The following is a 22190-nucleotide window of genomic DNA, read 5'->3' as shown; positions in this document are numbered from 1 at the left end:
TTGCCATTTCCACTTGAATACCATCTCATAGGCAGAGGGGGGATCTAGAAGGTAAAGACTAAGGGGGGGCAGCCAGGCCCCAGACTATGATAGGTATATCATGAGTTTACTATATACTTTCAAAAATATATAGCTTAGATTATTCTCGTCACTCAGAAACTGGGGGGCCTAAATCCGCCACTGCTCATAGGATGGGCTTTCTTACCCAAAGACTTCTTTCATCTCTTCGTGGATCGACTTTGCTGATTTCCCCAGAAGATGGAGAACGCCTTGTGCCTCAAGCTTGTCAATCATCGCACCTTCAGTGATTTACCGGAGAAAAGAAAAGAAACGAAAAGAAAAGAAAAGAAAGAAAGAGTTGTTCAAACGAGTCCAAACTTTGCACAGTTAACATACAAGAACTTAATTACAAAATGTCTGTCCGAGGGGGTTCGTAGGTCATCATCTTCTAAGTAATTGCACGAACTTTTTGATGCCTTCTCGTAATTTGTACAGTAATTTCTTCCAATGAACAATTCACACATCAAACATATGCGAGCACAATATTTCAATCAACAACATAATCCCTGTTTGTTTCGTTTTCATATATTTACATATCCTACTGCTCTTCACTTCGTTTCTTTTTTTGTAACAACGCTGTGCGATAAGAATTATTTATCATTAAGTGTGTGATAAAACTGGTTTCTTGATAACTTACCCTCCTGTCTCTTTGTTCCCTGATTTTCCTTGCTAAAGTAAGAAAAGCTTCTTCGATGTTGATATTCTGTTTGCAGGACACTTCAAAAAAGGGCATATCAAAACTCTCGGCCATCTAAAATTAAAAAAATATAATAATAATAATAATAATAATAATAATAATAATAATAATAATAATAATAATAATAATAATATATAATTGTAAACTTATCAGGTTAGAATCTTTGTCACGAACTTAAAACATATACAAAATTCTTAAATTCAAAATGGTTTTAAAATCAAGATTCAAATAAAATAACCAATGTTCTAAAATACAATTTTCGGAACAAGATAATTAAAATCTCATTTAGAAATTAGTCGAAGTTTTTTAAACTTTCATGGTCACCAAGCTAAACTGAGCAACTCGGGCGAACATAATGATAAGCATGCGTCACTTCCGGTGAAACGGAGTTTATTAGATGAAATAGATTGGGATTGAACCACAGAATGGTATGTAGGTAGTTTAATTTCGTAAATGTACCTGCAGATGGTAAGAGAATCTTGTTTGGTATGCGTCATTGCATTGAATTGCATGGGAATGGTCAACCTCCTTTTCCAGTTTACTCGAAAGTTAGAAAGTGTGACATATCATTATGTTTCTCCGGGTCGTACAAAAATATCAATTTGTTGTCATGTTAGTTAAAATTTAACAATGGAGGTAAATATAACAATGATATTAAAGATTTGCATATAACTCATTTATCATAAATTTAATATCTTTCTTAGTCTATGTAAAAAAAAAAAAACACCTTTGTGTCGTTTATTTTGTTTAAAGTCAGGAGAGATCGCGTGGCAGGGAAGTTTGCGCGGGGGCCAGATGAAGGAAAGAAAGAGGATGGTAACTTATAACGAACGGATAATTGGTGGCTTTGCAAACATAGTCACCAATTAAATTCAAGTGTCGATAGATACTGTTTGCTTCGTGAATGGTGCAAAATAAATGCGTACATTTCCCAAATATTCGATATAATTAATAGGATGGCTGTGGTGTCAAGATATTTAAAAAGGGATCCATACTCGATTTATATGATTGTAAAACTAGCGTTGTACGTAGTTTAGCACCAATCTGGAAAATTTCTTCCCAAACTATGCGGGTTCGTTATTTCCAATCCAAATAAAACAGTTCACGCAATCACATAGTAGAAGAGATCGCCCAGATATTCATTGAACGCAATATTAGGAAAGATCGCACATGCATCATAAATAATGTGTTACTCGTAATAATACTAGAGAGAATCGTAAGAAAATATGCAATAACTACAATTGTTTTCGGGAGGTACATCATGCCCGTAGATAGGGTGTAACCAGGGAGGCTGAGACCCCCCATGACCACCTTCAGTTCTCTCAAGCTCTCAGTTGTTCGTTGAAATGTAGACACTACGCACGAGGGGTAAACTCGAGTCATCCCCCCTCCCCCAAAATTACCTCGGCTTCCCATGTCTTAGTGCTCTGGCTACGGGTCTAAGGTGTAAATGTTTGTTTCAATGTTTTATCCCTTAAGTAACTGTCCATTTCGAGGTTGTTTGTTATCAGGCACGTAGGGAGGGATTTATTTCTCGAGAGGTCCTAAGCTTCTAGAGGGTTCAAATTCCATATAAGAAAAACTTATATTAAAATTTGTAGAATCATCCATAAAATTAGGCTAAATTTGCAGAAAGTCGGGATTTCAGGGTCCGGACCCTCAGGAATCCCCTTGCCTACGTCCCTGATTATTATTTTGGTCACACAGTTTATAATTGTTTTTGAAGTACTAATATTAAGTAGTGTATAGTACTGTAACATTTGTAGTGGTGTATAGTACAAATGCTCACTGTTAGTTGTGTCTAAAATATATTTTACATTTTCTTTATTAGGTGGTTTCTGTAGTATTAAGGTCTTGCGCGATCTCGCCTACGCATGTGCAGATCTTCCTTACCTCTGTAGGAGAGATGGCGCAAAATAGGGACTTTGGAAACCAGTCACTAAGAGCAAAACGATTTCTGGTCTTGTATTGTGAACAAGGTATCCAACTACATACGTCATTCTTAACAATATTGCTTAAATATTTCCTATTTTATTGCAAGTTTGTTAAATTGTGCGCAAACTATCCTTATTTTGTACTTTTTTAATGCTTAGTTTAAATTATAACTTTTTGTAACTCTTTTCAATATTTCAGATTTCGAGTTTAATGGGGTCGTTGTCAGTTGATTTTTATTTTATATAATTCATTCTCTTATATCCAGTGCTTTAGTCCTAAAATTTTCACAAGGTATACGCTATTCTGTGAACATCTATGATTGGCATAACAGATACGTAAAGGAAAGGCATTTTTAAATGAATAATGTAAAATGTATGCATTAATAATTCAATCAATAAAAGAGGTTGTGATATAATTTAATACTTTAAAAGCATCTTATGTTATTTTCTTGATGATAATCCTTAAATAAAGCACCCCCATTAATAACATAAATGCTATAAATACACACAACAAGGAATCAACCCACCACAAGAAGGAGCAGAGAAAATCGCACCCGATGTCCCATAAAGAATAAAGAAAATTGTGGTGAGGAATAGGGTAGAAATACGAATGTCACAATTAAACGAAGCTTTGGTACTGATATTCACAGATCAAACCACTACGAACTTTAACAGACAGAGCTGACGGAAATTTATTTATTTATTTTCTTTCTTCGTTCTCCACTCTGTCTTCTTCTTCTTTTTTTCTGATCGCAGACTAGTGAGAACAAACGGATTTTTTTCTCGCATGATCGATATATTTCAACTGCGGGTAAGATTAGGATAAAAAAAAGAAAATGATATAGGCAATTTATCACTGGAGTCTGACCCGATTAAATAAATAAACAAACAAATATAAATGGAACAAACACCTTGAAGCAGAAAATACAGTCTAAAAATTAAGCAAAATGTATACCGCCATATACCCTTGACTACAGCACCCTGCTTATATCTATATTTTTTACATGATATTTGCTACAGTCCTTATTGTCTATTTGAATAAATGATTTATAAGTTCCTCTTTTAAACAGACTTTGGATTTGATTTGAATTGATATTTTTTAGTTTAGCAACCCTTTCAGCAGCTAGGCTATATGAGACGTGGACCTAGTGCTTAACGTGGAATCCGATTTGATAGAATTTTTTTTATGACGCCAAATCCATGTACAAGAAAACTTCTCGCTATTTCTTTCCGTTTTTTACGTTGATATATGTCGACAGAGAGTTACAGTCGTTTTACGTATATAAGACCTCACATACGCACTGCGAAGTTAGAAGTCTGCAACAGTCATTTCCAACTGTCTACTGTATGAAGCACGAGGTTTCACAATCGGAGGAAAGCAGAGTGAAATACAATTAGGAAAGGAGAGAAGGAGAGAAAATGTCGGCAGCAAACGTTCAGTCATATATCCACCAGTAGTATGCCTGCGAAACTATCGGGTGTTTCTGTTTTTCTATATCAACGTAAGGTTAGCTTTTGTCTCAAACTGAGAAGTCGATAAGAAAAGTGTGACGTCATCGAGCACTCAATTCAATATGATTGGCTCTTAAAAGTTAGGAAAATCAGTTTTCAGTCACATTTATGGGGATATTACTGTACTTGATGTTAAAGGTCATAAACGCTTATATATTTTTTCCACATTTTAAGATCAGACCCAATTTCGTGATATTTATGAATGAAGTATATAATCAATGAATCTATGCTTGCCCTATGTGATAAAAAAACTTACCACTGATCATTACAAACTGAAATCCATTCTGTACTCACACATTGTTGATGGCTTTTCTGTAATATTCATGTACTGTAAACTTCACACACAAAAAACAAATCATTCTTTAACAAAGCCTTACAGGACTTGGAACAGACATTGATTTGAAATTGGGTAAAGTGTGGTCAGAACATTGGTGTGTTGACATTATGGATCAAAGTCCGTCACCTATTACCCAATTTAGCTAGCTTCCCAATTGTCCTTACAACACGGAGTTAATGCATCCAGCGACCGTACTGCTAATACTTGTAGCTTCCTCTAATGGCCATGTATCCACGTATTGCCGAAACTTCATACTGATTTTCTTTGTTATTTGCATTGGAAGTGGGGAAAATCAGCGTAGCTAAGTACTAACTTAATTGAGCGTGTTGTAAGCGTCTGTAGATGTGTAACAAATAAATAAATATTAAAACATAATCTTTTTCACCGCGTGATAGCGTACGTTTCACTCGTGGTCCGCACATCAACATTCACCGCAAATGTTTCTATCTTTCTTAGGTCTCATTCTGCTACTTCTGAATTTAAGTATCTCTCCTAGTCCTATTACCTAGCATTATAAAAATTCTGCCCCCCTGTTGGCTATATGTGAATGGTACAAAGTGCTTTCAAATGTAATTCATACTGTTACATAGTTAATGAGTTTATAGCATGGGAAAAGAAACAGATAGATGGATGATCCACACAAGATTACTATCAAGGATGTTATAAAATAGAGGATCTGCCTATATGTATCTTCATCCTATTAAATTAATGAAGCCAAAAAACAACTGAGCATCGGCAAGTCTGGTTGGCTACTCTCGTTTTCACCATTGTCTGATTGGCTACTTTCGTTTCCGCCATGATTGTTGGCTCAAAACATTGCGATGTTATTGGGCGGAGTGAGCAGAGGAGGGGTGGCAAACAGTGCTGGTCTGGAGCAATCACGGGCCCTCGGCTGAAGTTGGTTGTGGGCCCCCTGATTGAGAAACTTTTCACAGCGTATCTTCGGTACTTACAATGATTAAAGGTTTGTTTATGAAAAAAGTTTCTGAAGTATTTTAAATCTATCTATGTTGTTAAAATAAAGCCTAAAATCGCGTTTTGATTCAAAAATTTTTCGAGGGAGGACCCCGGTTCTTCCCAAAGTTGACTTCTAGCTGAATGATCCCTCCAGAAATTAAATCGTGGCTGCGCCACTGCACGGAATTCCGTTTTGCATGTCTATTTTTTAACACGACTTCAATTCTCAATATGTCCGGGATTTCTCCAGATGAGAGGTGGTAGCACTATATATTGCATATACTGCATAGAGGAATTTCTGACATGAGGGTCTCTGCAATAGATAGCTTTCTAAAGAAATCTACTTAAAACAAACTCATAAGCAACATTCGTTCTCTTGAGTAACCAAATTTGTCTCTCGAGAAATGAAACCTATTCTGCAACCACTAACGCAGATCCCGGGGGAAAGGGGGACATGCCCCCAATCTTGGAACTGGGTGGGACTGCCCCCTCCAATAATCCGATTTGAAAGGCGTTTTCTGGGGAATCATTATTAGAACAAGTGTCCTAAAATTTTAATGTGGATCTTTGTGGATGTCTAAGTGGAAACATACCAATTATAAATATGCATATATTCAGATTTCAGAATGTGTTCACGACACTGATTTGTAATACTAATAGTACCACTACTTCCTGTATATCGCAGTAGCGTAGCCAGGTTGTGAGTCCGGGGGGTCTGACCCCCGAAATTTGGAAAAGTTGTAAAAAATTAAGCCTAAAATCGCGTTTTCAGCCAAACATTTTCCGGGGAAGTATTCCCGGACGCCCCCGAAATTAACTTCTACCTGACCCCCCAAATTAAATCCTGGCTACGCCACTGGTACATCGATTGATATATAATATACAATAGGTTCACCTCAGAAATCAGATTAATCTCCTGTATATATGAGTTTATCCCCTCCCTCCCCCCCCGTCAGAATATGCCTCAAATCTGCTCGCCTTCCAATGTTGAAGACAACTCTGCTCTCCTGATCCTCCACAGCATTGTTTCTCAACTGCATAAATATTTTGAACATCGCTAAAAAAAAAAAAAAAAAAAAAAGTCCCCCCAATGTTGAAGACAGATATGCGCCGATGTCTGTCGCTCACTCTCTTGCAATGTGGCATAATTAATTTGAATAACATTAAATCTAATTATTTTCTGTCGCTCGCTCGGTCGCTCTTAATGTGGCCTTACCCTTATGCAGTGTTCGAATTGACTGGCAGATGACGGGAAAAACACCCTTATAAAAATACCCTCTCGTGTATCACAGAAACTGCGTAATATATCTGCTTAAATAAGTATTTCCCTCTTTCACACATACACACACAGACGCACACACGCGCGCACCACAAACACACACTTGTCTCTAACTCACACCCAATAATGTAAGCAATTTTCCCTCGTCCGGAAGTTTAATTCGAACACTGTCTGCTATTATAATTATTGTTACTTTTGCTCACCTGTACTTGAAAAACAATCAGAACTTTTCTGTTGTTCACTCTCAGCAGAACGACGAAAATATGAATGAATTAAAATTAATCCAATGTTCCCGGGATTGCTTCCAGAGTGAGTGTTGCTGTGCTGAGCTTTCGTTACCATACAGCGGCAACATCTTCAGAGCTATGTGTTGGAGTGTGCTAGTCGTAGAATTTATATTGTAGTCTTTAGGAAATGCTGTGTTTCTATTGGTTGTTTTTGTTGGCCAATGGCGTGCTCTGATTTTGCTGGTGGAAACTGCTCTCTGATTGGCTGATGGTTCTTTTCGTACTGAGAAGCTGGATCCAGATGTCAGGTAGATGATAACCTTCGTCTCTGTTGATGGATGGCTTGTATGTACGGATGAATAACGATTCATGTAGTTTCCTGTCCCAGAACATTGGCAGCAATCCCGAGAACATTGGATTAATAGTAGACGCCAGCAAAGTTTCAAGATCATAATGAATTAAAGTGTTTTTTTTTTTTTAATGTTCTCTTTCTTTTCTCCTCTTCCGTTTTGCAGCACCACTTGTTGAACTCATTTTCTACAGCTTGTTACATGCATATTCTCAAAATCAACTCATAGTCATTACAAAGGACTTTTCAGCTTGCCGGACGTAGAGATTACGAAATATGAATCACTAACAGTTTCGTTTACAAAACAAGCCTGAACGTACACGAATATATTTTGCTATACCCACTTCTGATTTGTGCTTCCGAAATACTATCGCGTGGCCTCTGACTTCGCTTCACCTACAAACAATCACTGTTCGCTGGTTTGCATCCACATGCCCTTGACTTGAGATGATTCATTGTCCACTGTTGCCAAAATAAGAAGCAAAAAAGGGTAGGGCTTAACACTGAAACGAGGGTGATAAGCTAACGCTGACTTCACCCCACTGTAAACATCCAATAATAGACTATGCTACCGCTTCAATCTTTTTTCTAGTGTCTAAATGACTGTTTTAAGGAAGTTATACATGCAGAGAACACACATAGGAAAATATCTTGGAATTTAAAAAAGAAAATGTTTAGTAAACTATTTCACTCGTTTTGTCGGGAATTAATACAATGTTAATGTTAGAGAATTTTAGGAAAATCTGTGAAAAATACTAAAAGAAAGGAACAATAAATCTATGACAACTGTCACAAAGGAAAGTGCGGCAACTATAAAGTCCGAAGGGAAATAGTATAACAGATAAATAGTTTTCGGTACTGTATCTAGGCAATGTTATTAGAAAAGATACTGTATGAACCGTGAACTGAAAATTAAAGTTAGATAGGAAAAATGTCATAATATCCAACTTACTTCTTTAATATTTTGGGGGCCCCTACAAAAGTGGCACCTTAAGCTATAGCTTGTTATATGTAAATCTGGTACTGGTTGTTTTTTAACTGGTTTTCAAGCATTACATTAAACTATGTTGTGGTGTTTTAAAATTATCAGTAGTTAATCCTGTTTTTGTATTCTAAACATCTGATAATTAAGTTATTTTTTAAGTTTTAAATATTTATTTTCCTATGCGTCCGGGCCCTCCCAAAGACTCTCGGGCCCTTCTGGCCCTCGGCGATCCCCGAGCAGCCGACCTAGCCAGACCGGCACTGGTGGCAAAACTGTGACGTATGGCTTCAAGATTTTGTTGTAAGGGGAGATCCTCTATTTTATAAGATCCTTGATTACTATGAAGATTACAAATGTTAAGTAAGAAGATTTAAGATTTAGATTGTGATCCAAGTAAGATAGCTAGATTGTGGAATACGAATAATTTAATGAGCAATAAAGTAAAGGTACAGATTAAGAATAAATAGATCGAACAGCATAATTGTGTTGTTTAGTTTCTAACACCCCCTTGCTATTAGGATGCGGTACCAAGCGTTCTATATGCGCATTCGGTACTTCACCAGGATGAAAGAATTCACCTTTGTATCTCTATAATTCTACAAATTAATATATTTTTATTCTACGCTCTTTACCAATAAGAAACAGCAAGCTGGATATTTATTCTGTTATTATCATTATAGAGAGAAGAAAATATTATCCTTACCTTTTGACCACGTTCAGTCTCTACAGACCTCTGTGCCGTTGCATCGCATTTGTTCCCTGCAAGCACTTTGACTACATCTGGAGAGGCATTCTGAAAAAGCAAATGAAAGGTTTGAACAGAACCTTTGAGATTGTACCCTAAGTCTAAGGGCAACTTGTGTTATGAAAACTGGAATCAAGTATTTGCATATGTAGCCTCACAGAAGATATATACCACATTGCATCAAAATCGACCATTATATATGTATTGTACCAACCAAGTCATCATGAGTCATATTTTTAACTCTATATGTTAATCCAGCTCGATAGATTTCAATTCCAAACAGAAACGTATTTCTGACTTGAGAAAGGTACATACCAACTTTTATGAAATTGAATACTATAAGTTATCGTGAAACAGGTAGATAGACAGACATGCCTATAACTGGCAATTGAGTCATACTGTAGAAGCTCATTCACTTAGGCTACAAACCCAAATCCCAAAGTTTCAAACTTATGCACGTTCTCCAAGGATACACATGCAATGGGGATGTCCTTAGGCATGATTATGGACCCTTTTTTGCGGAGTAGCGCACAGGTTGGTATCTTCAAAAAGGCCTACAGGATAAGTTTCACTTGCCTCCTCCAAAGCCACGACAGCTGAGCTTTGGAAGCGAAGATCTGTCTTGAAATCTTGTGCAATTTCACGAACGAGTGATTGGAAGGGCAGCTTTCGGATAAGTAATTCTGTGCTCTTCTGGTTACTACGAATTTCTCGCAGAGCCACAGTACCAGACCTATAACGATAGGTTTTTGTAACTTCACCGGTAGCTGGAGAACTCTTTCTTTCAGCTTTGGTGAAAGCTGCTTTCTACGAGCTTTACCAGTTGCCTGCTTGGTACATGCCATTCTGGCTATCCTGACTTCTTTCAAAAAATACGTACAACATCAGATTTGTACAAATACTATTTACGAAAATAAGATGGGAAATAATTTCAGTGAAGAATACAGAAAAACTATATACGCCACGAGTATAATAAATTCATTATAAATGTGGACTAGTAAACGTGACAAGCCATGCGATATAAATCAGAAGAGAAGTGGTATCAAAGAATATACCTCCAGGAAGAAGTCAAATCGGGACTGGCGCAACATGCATTAACTCAGGAGCATAAGATTGTTTTCAGTAATATTAACAACACGTAATAAAAAAATATTAAATTCTACAATAAAATGTTACGTTAAAGGCCGTATTAAGTGCACAGTTACAGGACATTTTGCCTATAGACAGTTATTCCAAGTGATATTTGGTCCAGAGACAATTTGTCCAGAAACATTTGGTCATAAGAATATTCCGTCCAAAAGACATTGCGTCGCCAGGCATTTGTTCCAAAATACAATTCTACCATAAGACAATTGGTCCAAGGGAAAATTCTTCCAAAAGATATTTGATTCGGAGTGCATTTCGTCGATAGGACATTTAGTCCAAAGTACAATACAATTCATTAAAAAAAAAAAACATTTGATCCGAGGTACAGTTTGTCCAATTTAGCGCAAAGTACAATTTGTATATTGGACATTCCGTCTAAAAGACATTTCGGCCAAAAACGTTTGGCCTAAAAGACATGTACAATTGGTCCAAAGTACATTTCATTCAAAGACAACCTTAATGTTTGTATTTTGTAATATATTATTATTGCGAAATATACAATGGAGTTGTAGATCGGCAATTGTGGTCCAGCATAGTTACTTGTTTTAACCATCAGTTGAAATAATATAATCTATTGCTTTCACTAGCAGGTAAAAATAACTGTTGCTCTTCTGTTCTACTGAAGGAAAAGGAGAAGCAACAAACTGTTAATTTCACCTCCAAGTGAAAGGAATATATTGTGTTATTTTCACTTGCAGGTGAAAGTGAACATAATGTGGACACAAGCAAACAAGTTATTTCCTTCTGACGTGATAGGAAATAGCTATATTGGAACACTGTTTCCGATTTACAATTACAGATGAAATCAACACGTTACGTTATTTGTACTTGCTGTTGTATGCAACTACTTTGACTGATGGTTTTAATCACTGTGCACAATCCAAAATAGAATTGTACCGTATTGGGTACATTTGAAAAAGTATCTTCGTTACAAACATTCTATATAAAAGAACCAGCACCCATTACTTCTTTAATGTTTCATAAGAGATTGGGTTCGAGACTATAAAGAAGAATTATGATTAACGATGCTCGAACTACCAAAAACAAACAGTTTACACATGATGAATTCTTATCGTTAACACCTTCAAATTGTACACGAAGATTAATTCCTAGTTTCATTCGCTGAACCTATTACATAATATTGATAGTTTAGCGTTTAAATATCAAAGAACATTTCAAAATTCAGTGTCACTGAGAAGGCATTTGCAAGTTTTTTTTTTTTTTTTTTTTTTTGTTACTTGAATACTTAGCATTCCTAAGTAACATATCGGTTCACCAACACATAAATTTCCCTTTTCAAATACTAATACTAAAATGTCTTTAAGCGAAATGTAAGTTAGAGAAAATGTATTTTGGACTGAATGTCAAATGGACAAAGTATCCTTTGAATGGAATGTCGAATGGACAAATCGTTGTTCGTTTCAAATTTTTGTGGACAAAATGAACTTTAGATAAAATGTCTCACGGTCGAATAGACAAAAAGTTTTATGGACGAATTATACTTTGGACGAAGTGTATGTTGGACGTAATGTCACTTGACTAAATGTTACCGGACCGAATGTCTCTAGTCAAGATATCCTTTGGACTAAATATGGTTGGACGAAATGTGTTGTCACCAAATGCACACACAATGATGGAAGAAGGGGGATTAAAATTAAGTAGCATTTGCGATACCCTAAAGTCTCAATATAAAGATTTGGATACTTGTAGTAAAGCATATCACTTTAGCAGAGTTACAAATTACTTCATCCATATCTGTATCCGGAATTGCTTTGATTGGTTATTGGGTGATTAAATGACGTGAAAAAACATAGACTTACGAGGGAAACTACGATTGCCTTCTTCACTTTACATCTAAGCGATTCGCATTCCCATCATTTTCAATCAGTTTTACATCACAAGAAGGAAATTACGATATTAAGATGCAAGTGTCAATTACTGGCTTTCGCTTCATTCGCACGTACTGCAGTTTCGTGAATTGGCGACGACTGGAATGAAAGTGATTTACCAACTCCTCCCATTCATTAATAGTACGCTTTTCATTAGAAGAATTTAGCTACACTTTTAGCAAGTAAAAGTATTATGAGAGCCAATCTAAGTCTAATGAATGCATTGCTCTTCATGCTCTTTGAAATGATGTTTAGTTAACTTTAAGGTACTGAACACTTTATTGCCGTTGAGTGACGCACTCTGTCATAAGAATATCGTTAATAATCGGTAATAGTTTTTTAAAGATTTTTGAACTATATGAAACGTTCAGGAGAGCATGGTAGAGCTCTCAACTTTGGTGGGAAGGCCTCCTGGTTTGATCTCATAATATGTGATCTTATGGTGACTCACTGACACTGGGTTCTGCGTTTTCTCCCCATTTTGTTTGGATTCTCATTCGACCAAGTCTTTCGTAATCATTCACTGCCATTATTTTCTTTGATCTAAAGGGCATAATTGTTGAATGCTAAACTGAAGATTTTTAATTTCATTAACCATGCCGACGTAAAATATGACGACATTATTATTTTTTTACAACTTTAAAATCAGACTGGCGACATTGAAAACTGTTTACAAGGGATGATCCAACTATGACGCCGGGACCTACATGGTTATACGTAATGTTCTCGTGGGTTACAATCTGTTGTATAATATATAAGATAGTAATAAGTAGAAGATAAAGTTAAGGAAAAGCAGAGGTAATAAATTTTATTGATAGAAACACACTTAGGAATAATTCTTACTCTACGTCTGATTCGAATGGAATTTGCAACCCAGAATGCAACAGAAGTAGGAATATTGGTCCTAGTTTGAAGTTTTCAGCACACTCAAGATCATAGAGGAAATGCTGATCGTAGTGCATGCTGCCACGAACTTATCTGAACATTCTGCGGTAACCCCATCTTCCAGCAGGATAACGCACGTTCCTACATTACCATGATATTCAACTTACCATATTAATTATATACCTTCTATCTTTGCTTTCTAGGTGTCTGAACCTAAGCCCGTGTGGACACCTGACCGCCATCTGGATTCAAGCAACAACTATCGTCCATCTACGCCAAGTTCTACAGCTAGCATGGGATACTATATAGACACATACGTATACTCAGTTCTGTATGATCGTCCCCTACCCGGAAAGTAGCTTATGGTCACTCTAACTGGCTATACCTGCTATTAATGTAAACAATCTATATTTTCACAAATCCCTGTGTAACTCGCTCAGGATGTCTCATGGCGTAATGTTGGGATCTCTATTACTATTATTACCTTATTCTTGTGTACCAACTGAGGACCAGATCCATGAATTCCTATTGAATATTCTTAAATGTGTTTTTTTACCAATATATTTTCATAACTAACCTCCCGTTAATATTAGTACTGTCGAAAAGTGTATTTATATAAATCCCGGAAAACTGATGTCTCTCTTAAGCCTTATTAACTAACATAGATTATAATTCCATAAACGCGGCCACTAGAAAACCTAGATACCCTTCCTCTACTAGGTACAATCTTCAGGGACTCATTTTTATTTGACGCAAAGGAAGCACTTATTTACAGAGGACATTTTCCAACATCATCCTAGTTCTTAAACCAATACAATAATGTTCTACATGAATCTTGAAACTTGAACTACAATACACACAGCTTCTGCACGCAGTTATACCATAATACAAGTAATAACTAATTATAGTACCTAATAAAATGTTGATAACTTACATCTTTTTAATGGTCACATCTAGTATTAGATGTTGCCGTGTAGTACAGACTTAGTCTACGTCATAGATAACTGAGTCTAGAAATAATGCTAAATTAGAGACTTGTCATGGTAACATTGTTCAATAATACGCTAATGAGCTCTAATAACAGACAAATATGCTGTTCTACAATAAATTAGAGATTTCTTACGATAGACATTGTTCAGTAATAAATTAGAAATCACTAATAGAAGACAATTTTATCCTATAATAAATTAGAGGTTGTTAATGATAAGTAAATGACATTTAATAATAAATTAAAGATGTCTAATAATGAATATGCTATCCAATAATAATAATAAATTAAATATTTTTAATATGAGAAGTATTTTATCCAATAGGACCGACATACCACTCAACAGTAAGTTAGAAATTTTTAAAACAGGCACTTGTTATTAATAATAAATTTAAAATATTTAATAATAGTAATGTGTTATCTAATAATAGATTACAGCTATCTAATGATTAATGACATGTTGTCTAATGATAAATTATTGATTTCTGATGATTAGCAACATGTTACGCTATACATTAAAATGCCTAAGAATAAACATTTACTGAAAAATAAGTTAGAAGTTTGTAATAATGCACAACACGTTATTTAGTAAGAAATTCAAAATTCCTATGGTAGACATTGAAACGATAACGTCTATGTATATTTAATTACAGGACAACAAGGATAATAGTCCGTACCTTATGATAACAAACCTTGTGGCCAGACTTGTTTAAACTTGTTTTATTTATGCTGTTAAAGATATAATATGTGAGGAAGCCATAAGTGATTGAAGTGTATATTTTTTATTTCTGTGAAGTGAATGATAAATATTAAGGAAATACCAAGTTTAAAAAGGAATAAAATTATTTTAATTTATTGAAATAATTAGCTGGTAAGTTTTGGTGGATACTAAAGTAATTTTAAACGAACTGGGACCGCAATATTTAATTACATATACGTATGTGTGTTACAACATGTGATCTAATAAATTAGATACTTCTAATGACAATCAATACATTATCCAAAAATAAATATATCTACTAGTGGGCATGCTATACAATAATAAATTAGATACATAAATAAATAAATATAAAAAAAATGAAAATAGTTATATCTAATGTTACCAAAAATATCAATTGTAATGTTCTCAACATTAAATTAGATATTTCTCATGATAGATGAAAGATGAAAATAAAATATTACAGATGAAAATAATTTCCTTTCCTTGTCTTGTCCTTACCTCTTGAATATTGCGAAGCCAATAAGATAAATGATTAAAAGAGTCAAGGCTGGTTACGTCATACATAAGTAATATTCCCATGGCACCACGATAATACGCCGTTGTCAACGTTCGGAATCTTTCTTGTCCAGCTGTGTCCCTGTGGAAAGAACAATATTTTTTTAAGGAAGAAAGAAGCTTTCTGTAACTATTTTTATTAAGACTTATCTTTGGTTAGATTATTTATACAAGACCTAATTATTACAAAAGTATTAAAGAGTTATTTTGGACACTATCTCTTCAACTAAGAAACATAATTCTGTTCACCATTCTCATGTCCCGAATTCTCAGGATCACAAGATTCATAGTACTGAGATTGGAGATGTTTCAATATAGTGCTTTAAAAGTTATTATTAACCAGAAAATATGTGAAATGCTCTATAACTTACTACGATTAGCGAATGAACTAGCTCATTCAGAGTTACTATCAATGTTAATAAGTTTGGAGGTAGAGTTACCTACAAAACAAGAGACGAGATCGTGAGTAACTCTATTTGGAGAAGAGCTGAATTAATCTGAGCAATTAGTAGCGAGAGCTGCGATTTGCTCAAATGCGAAATCATGTAATGAAATATAGTTTTCATTATAAAAATGATCTCATAAAAACTGTGTAAACTTTAATTTACAAATAATAACACCAAACAATGTAATGTAAATAACACCACAAATTTTACACTTTATTCTCAGTGAGCTGATTGCTATTAATTTCAGTCTCGAATTAGTCTTTGATATTTTATGAAACGTTAAATTGTTATTTTCTGTACATAACAAATCAAAAATACGGTAATAGCCTTGGATGCTTTCTATAAATATTATAACGTACATCATTACTTTACTCTAATATTGGCTCATACATAAATAGGATTTTCTTGTACTATTCATATTCTATAATTCACATTTCACTACTTCTAATTAAACACAGATATTATTAGACAGAATGCAATTATCGTTTCTGGCACACTAAACTCGCATTTGTACCAAAAATCAAAAAAGAACGTTAATCAAATGTAAATATTTATGGGAATTATTTTTTGGACACCATTAAATAACAATTCTAAACAAAATAAAAGTATCTGTTAAAGTGTATTTGTTTACGGAATAAAACTGGTTTGAAGAATTTTATCAATACTATAAATTTCAAGACGTTGAACTAAAACCAACGAAAACGTTTTTATTCACAAAGACAGTTTCATTCTGCCAGAATATTAATAATTTATATAGGTAGTAAAATATTGTGCAATTCTCGGAAATGCAGCCATTTTGCTGAGTGAAAGGAGGGACTACACTAAAACTATCCACGAATCATGTTCGTTGCTTTTCCCATTTTCTTAAAATTCAACTTCTGCCTAGTAAAAGTAATTTAAAGTGTGTTATTAAAACCTCCAAACCGTTATATCTAGTTTTACAGTAATTTTGAAAAAAAAAAACTTTTAACCAAAATAATTCAACTGCTCAAGATTTATTAATCAACAAGTAGATGAACGAGTTACTGTATGTCTCTGATGAAATAATGGCTTCTCTGTTCACAAGAATTTAGATATACGCGTACTTTGGTACTTAAGAGATGTTCTCAATTGCTTTATATAGTAGGTTTTCTTCTACAATTTTAGTTTAATATTTTCTTTTGTGCTTTACTAATTAAACTTCAGGTGTCGAACATATCTTACTTCTGTTAAAAACAACAAACTTGCTAAATATATTCAGGAGCAGAAATTAAGCACGACTGACTCCATTTAAAACTACTATCAATGTACTTAGTCTCAACCCCAGACGCTCAGCAAATCAGGTGTTCACATGGCTGTTTCCATGGCAACGTTACATTAAAACATATGGGAAAGTAAACATACAAGATTGTGAATACAATCCACCTATTTTAAATAATCATCCAAGTTTCTGAGGGAATAATTTTGAAAATATTTACCCCAATTAACAAAATCAAATATTATAATACAATACTAAAATAATATAAATTCACATCATTTATTAGAATTTTCCTAAATACAGTATATGTATTTCGATAAGTAAAAAAACTTGATCGTTAGTAATACTACGCCCATAAATTATAAGCTAGTTAAATAACGACATGACTAACTAATTGACGTAAACGAAAACTTTGAAAATTTAAATAATAATTATTAATATATCAAATTTCAACAAGATTTGATATTATTTAAAAAAATATAACATTGCAGGAAAAATTAAAAATGAGATTTTTAGAGGCCTGAGCACCATTTGCACTTTTATCGATGTAAAATTATAAAATGTTGAGCAGTTTTGTGGTAAGCTCTCTCATCTTCACGGCGCAGTACCTTCCAACTGATTGTAAGAGTTCCACCATTATTAGGTTCGACTGTCAGCTGTAAAATGACGTTAGTCCTGAATCGCTGCGGTTCATATACCTTGAGATTTGGGATATCAACGCCATCTCATGCGCAAGAGGTTCATTGTTTTTTTTAAGACTATCTAATATTTTGCGTATTATGCCTCTTGTTTTAGCTATGTGTTTAAAGAAATTAGGACTTGAGCCACGAACATTTGAAAGTAACAGTGACATTTGCAGTTTTCTTTTTTAAAAAAAAAAAAAAAAAATCGCCCGACGTGCAGAATGAAATTGGTATTGAAAATATTAAATTATATATTTTCACAGTTAAAGGTCGAATTTCGATTCAACTACACTCTATCTGATAGCCATGAAGTTAAAACAGGGAACAAACAATACATGTTTATTAGCGTGCTGCGCGGTCTGCCATTTGGGCATCACTGCACTAGACTATCTCGACTCCAAGAAAGCTTTCAGACTCGAACAAGTACTTGTGTACTGTGATACTGATTATAATCCAGTGTTCTCTAGATAAACACGGATCTCAAACTTTATATGCCACATTACTTTTCCCCTGCCCATACATTTTACTGGAATCTATCCGAGCTGGTGATCAATCATAACAATTTTACTACAAAATTAGCTATATCGTAAACATTATGAATCATGCTAAGTTTATTCAAACTTGCTCAGTGTCAGACTAATTTGAAGATGAGAAAGAAACGTTTTCAACTCTTTGACAGAGTTTTCCTTGCACAATTTTTCAAGAATATGATCAAGAAAAAACATTTTTAATTAGTCAATTACACTACAACGACTATCGACGGGGGTAATTTGGCTATTTTACTCAAAATAGTTTGAGAGAAATATACGCTATTGTAATTGGCCATAATTCTTCAAGAACACAATTGAACTCCCTCGTGGCTAAGTAGTTAGCGTACGTGCATTTGGTGTGGGGGACCTGGGTTTGATTACCAGCGGGAACTCATGTGGTTCGGATCCCAGGTTAAGCTGTAGGTCCACATCTCATATACACTGAGAAAAAAATGTAGGTGGCGTACTTAAAAAGATAGGTTACATGCGTAATTCCTGTACTTTTTGGACTTAACGTACAGCAGATGTATAACTGAAAACGCATGTTTTATAATACTTTCTGTATAAGTGTTCCATCTATACGTACTTTCCGTATGAAACAATGTAGGCGGTCAGGATCTCACATACAAATGGACGTATATAACATATAGCTGAGGAATGTAACATAAGTATATGCATGTGGTATACGGAAAACTGTTAGATGTCAGACATCCTGCAACGGCATGATGTAACATCGAAGGGCAGTGCGTATGTAGCATATGGATAACGTATGCTCCGTACTGATTTCTATAGTAAGCAAGAGGATACCGTATATTTGTACAATATACCGCTGTCCGGAGAACGGATTTTTCTCTGTGTAGCCTCGCTACTGAAAGGGACGCTAAACTCAAAATCAAAAGAACACAATTAATCACAACTTTAAAATGATCTAATACCATGACACTTATCAGTGTACAAAGTCTGGCAATCCTTCTATTTAATCTTGGAGAAATCTGTTAATATATCCGGCACTTTTACGGCGAATATTACCCAAAGACATAAAATTAGTGCAATATTGATCTAGAACAATTACCGTCGTAACCACTACCGTTAAATAAAATGTTAAGAATGTAGCTCAAACCGCACTGTAAAAACTGTATAGTTGGAATAACCCAGAATTCTGGGTTGAAAAAGTGACAACCACGCCGTATTGTCTTAGAAATCAGAAAATATGGTTATAATAACAATACGAAAAGTCAAAACTAGTAAAAAATAAAAACCTCTGGCATGACCTGGATTCGAACTCACACCGCGCGGCTGTTAAGCGCGTGCGTTATCCACCAGACCAACCGGAATCTTAGTTTAGGTTGTGTGATAACAAGAATTACAGCGTACTTTGGAAGCAATTTTTAGTCACTTTGAATTTAAAAAAAGTCAATTAAAAAAACTAAACCAAACCAAACATCACCCGGAATATTGAATCAATGCCATTAAAAGCTAGTTTAGTACAGCAGCTATTTATCAATGTTAACGTATGTTTTGAGAGAAATTTTCTTCACTCTTGGCGAAGTGCACTGCAGTTCACTCAGTACACTTCGCCAAGAGTGAAGACAATTTCTCTCAAAACATACGTTAACATTGATAAATAGCTGCTGTACTAAACTAGCTTTTAATGGCATTGATTCAATATTCCGGGTGATGTTTGGTTTGGTTTAGTTTTTTTAATTGACTTTTTTTAAATTCAAAGTGACTAAAAATTGCTTCCAAAGTACGCTGTAATTCTTGTTATCACACAACCTAAACTAAGATTCCGGTTGGTCTGGTGGATAACGCACGCGCTTAACAGCCGCGCGGTGTGAGTTCGAATCCAGGTCATGCCAGAGGTTTTTATTTTTTACTAGTTTTGACTTTTCGTATTGTTATTATAACCATATTTTCTGATTTCTAAGACAATACGGCGTGGTTGTCACTTTTTCAACCCAGAATTCTGGGTTATTCCAACTATACAGTTTTTACAGTGCGTTTTTGAGAAATATGCTTAATCCAGTGTTGGGTAAGTTACTTGTAAAAATGTAACGCGTTACAAGTTACTTTACTTTCTCTTAAAATATAACTTACTTGCCCCCAAAAAGTAACTGTTACTTTTAGGTTCGAAACTTTAAAGTTGTGAAAAAAAAATTATGACTTCAATTTTCCGTACTACTATTACTACCGCTATTATTATTATTATTATTATTATTATTATTATTATTATTATTATTATTATTATTATTATTATTATTATTATTATTATTATTATTACACGTTCTGAATCGCTTTATGTAAATGCAAGGACAAATTTTTACTTGATATATGAACATTTTCATATAATGTAATATTGATAAAATGACATACTGCGTTTATTCGTAGGGATGGACACGAGCGAGTTTTCTTTGGCACTCGATTCGACTAGAAACAGACATCTTTGAGTTCGACCCCAGATTTGAGTTCGATTCGAAAAATTTCCTCCAATTCGACTCCAATTGGGGTCCAGTTTCGAATCGACTCGAGCCAAATCCGGTATGTAGTTTCGAGTATATTCTTTAAGTATATTACATAGAGAGTATAATTATTATCAATGACACTACTACTACTATGACTTATATTATTATTATTATTATTATTATTATTATTATTATTATATTATTATTATTATTATAACACTATATAAAAAGAAAGATAGGCGGTTTGTATTTGAATACTAAAAAATTAGTTGATTGCCAACCTCGGTAGTCGTAAAGTCTAGGAGTCAAGGACATTGTTCACGAGCTTCTGAATTTGGGTTGAGAGTCTAGGTTGAGTATTCGGGCTCGAGCCAAACTGTTAAAAGTTATGGGGCACTGGCCAAATATCTTCAAAACTGCTCAGCCCGGGTTTAGAATTGTCAACGACTCGAGAAGCTCAGCTCACAGCTCATTCACTATCGACCCGAACCGAGAAGTGTGCCGAGCCAACAGCTCACCCAACCGACTCGGCTAGAGTCCTCGGCTCAGTTGAGTCGAACCGAGCAAATGGCTCATCCCTACCAAGCCAGCTCGAGCCGATGGTTCACCCCAAGTGAGCCTGCTCGAGCCATCTACTCAGTTGAGCCGAACCGAGATGAGCTTGTTATAAAAAATCTCTTGTGGTCTCGCTATCGAGACGAGACGAGGTGCGAGCCGTGTCCCCTCTCGTGAGCAACACTAAAAGTATTCCATATTACTGTTTAGCTTACATTTCTCATGGCTTTCGTTTTCCAGTGTAATCAGGCCATGATTTCAAGACGACTTAAAACGAACGAGCCATTTATCAAACTCGACTGGACTCGAAACTCGACGCGAAAAACTGAATCGGCTCGGAACTTGACTCGAGGATATTAGCTTTGACTTGACTCGAAACTCGACTTGAATTCGAGTCGAGTTGAGCTTTAGCTTGACTCGTGCTCATTCCTATACGTTAGAAAATATGGTTGCTTATTATTATTCTGTTAAACTAATTATATACCGTAATAATAACAATGTTGTTATGTAAAATTAAAAATAAAGAATGTAGAGAAACATTACACTACTCTATAATCAACGGGACTCTAGAATAAGCAAGCTGATCTGAAAGAACTCCAATATTACATACCATCAACAAACTATTTTCTAATAATAAAGTAGGCCTGCTCATCAGAACACAGTTTATTCATATTAACACCTTACTGTAAATCGTTAATTATGGCACCCTAGTTGTTGATAAATATTTTCCGCCGGGGCACTTCAGACACTTTACTTTTAAATTCTGTCCACCATCATCCTCAGCTCTTAAGAAAAAAGTATTCTTTCAAATGTTCGAACGGCAAAATATTTTCGTTCTCCATCTTTATAAAAACAACACCAATCAAAGTAAAATAACTACCGGTATCATTGCACTCCTAGTTCACTCACTGAATGTATTGATTTGGAACTGTCAAAATCTATGACAAAATCTTCCAGGTGCTTGCAATCAGTACACGTGATTTCCCTAAGGCTGTTCTCATCTTCAAAAAA

General features: G+C 34.9%; 1 protein-coding gene across 1 annotated transcript in view; it reads right to left on the bottom strand.

The window, feature by feature from the left end:
• RabX4 (RAS oncogene family member RabX4) overlaps window positions 1-22190 on the bottom strand; it is a 114523-nt gene that overhangs the window by 14557 nt on the left and 77776 nt on the right. Inside the window, exons 3-5 of the mRNA XM_081749303.1 lie at window positions 15210-15348; window positions 9041-9130; window positions 698-811 (exon numbers count right to left, since the gene is read on the bottom strand). Of these exons, the coding sequence (XP_081605429.1) occupies window positions 698-811; window positions 9041-9130; window positions 15210-15348 (343 nt within the window). The remainder of the gene's footprint in view (window positions 1-697; window positions 812-9040; window positions 9131-15209; window positions 15349-22190) is intronic.

This window comes from Thermobia domestica, chromosome 2 (assembly GCF_964235325.1).
Source record: "Thermobia domestica chromosome 2, izTheDome1.hap1.1, whole genome shotgun sequence".
Taxonomy (NCBI): Eukaryota; Metazoa; Arthropoda; class Insecta; order Zygentoma; family Lepismatidae; genus Thermobia; species Thermobia domestica.
This window is presented reverse-complemented; position numbering and strand designations above follow the sequence as displayed.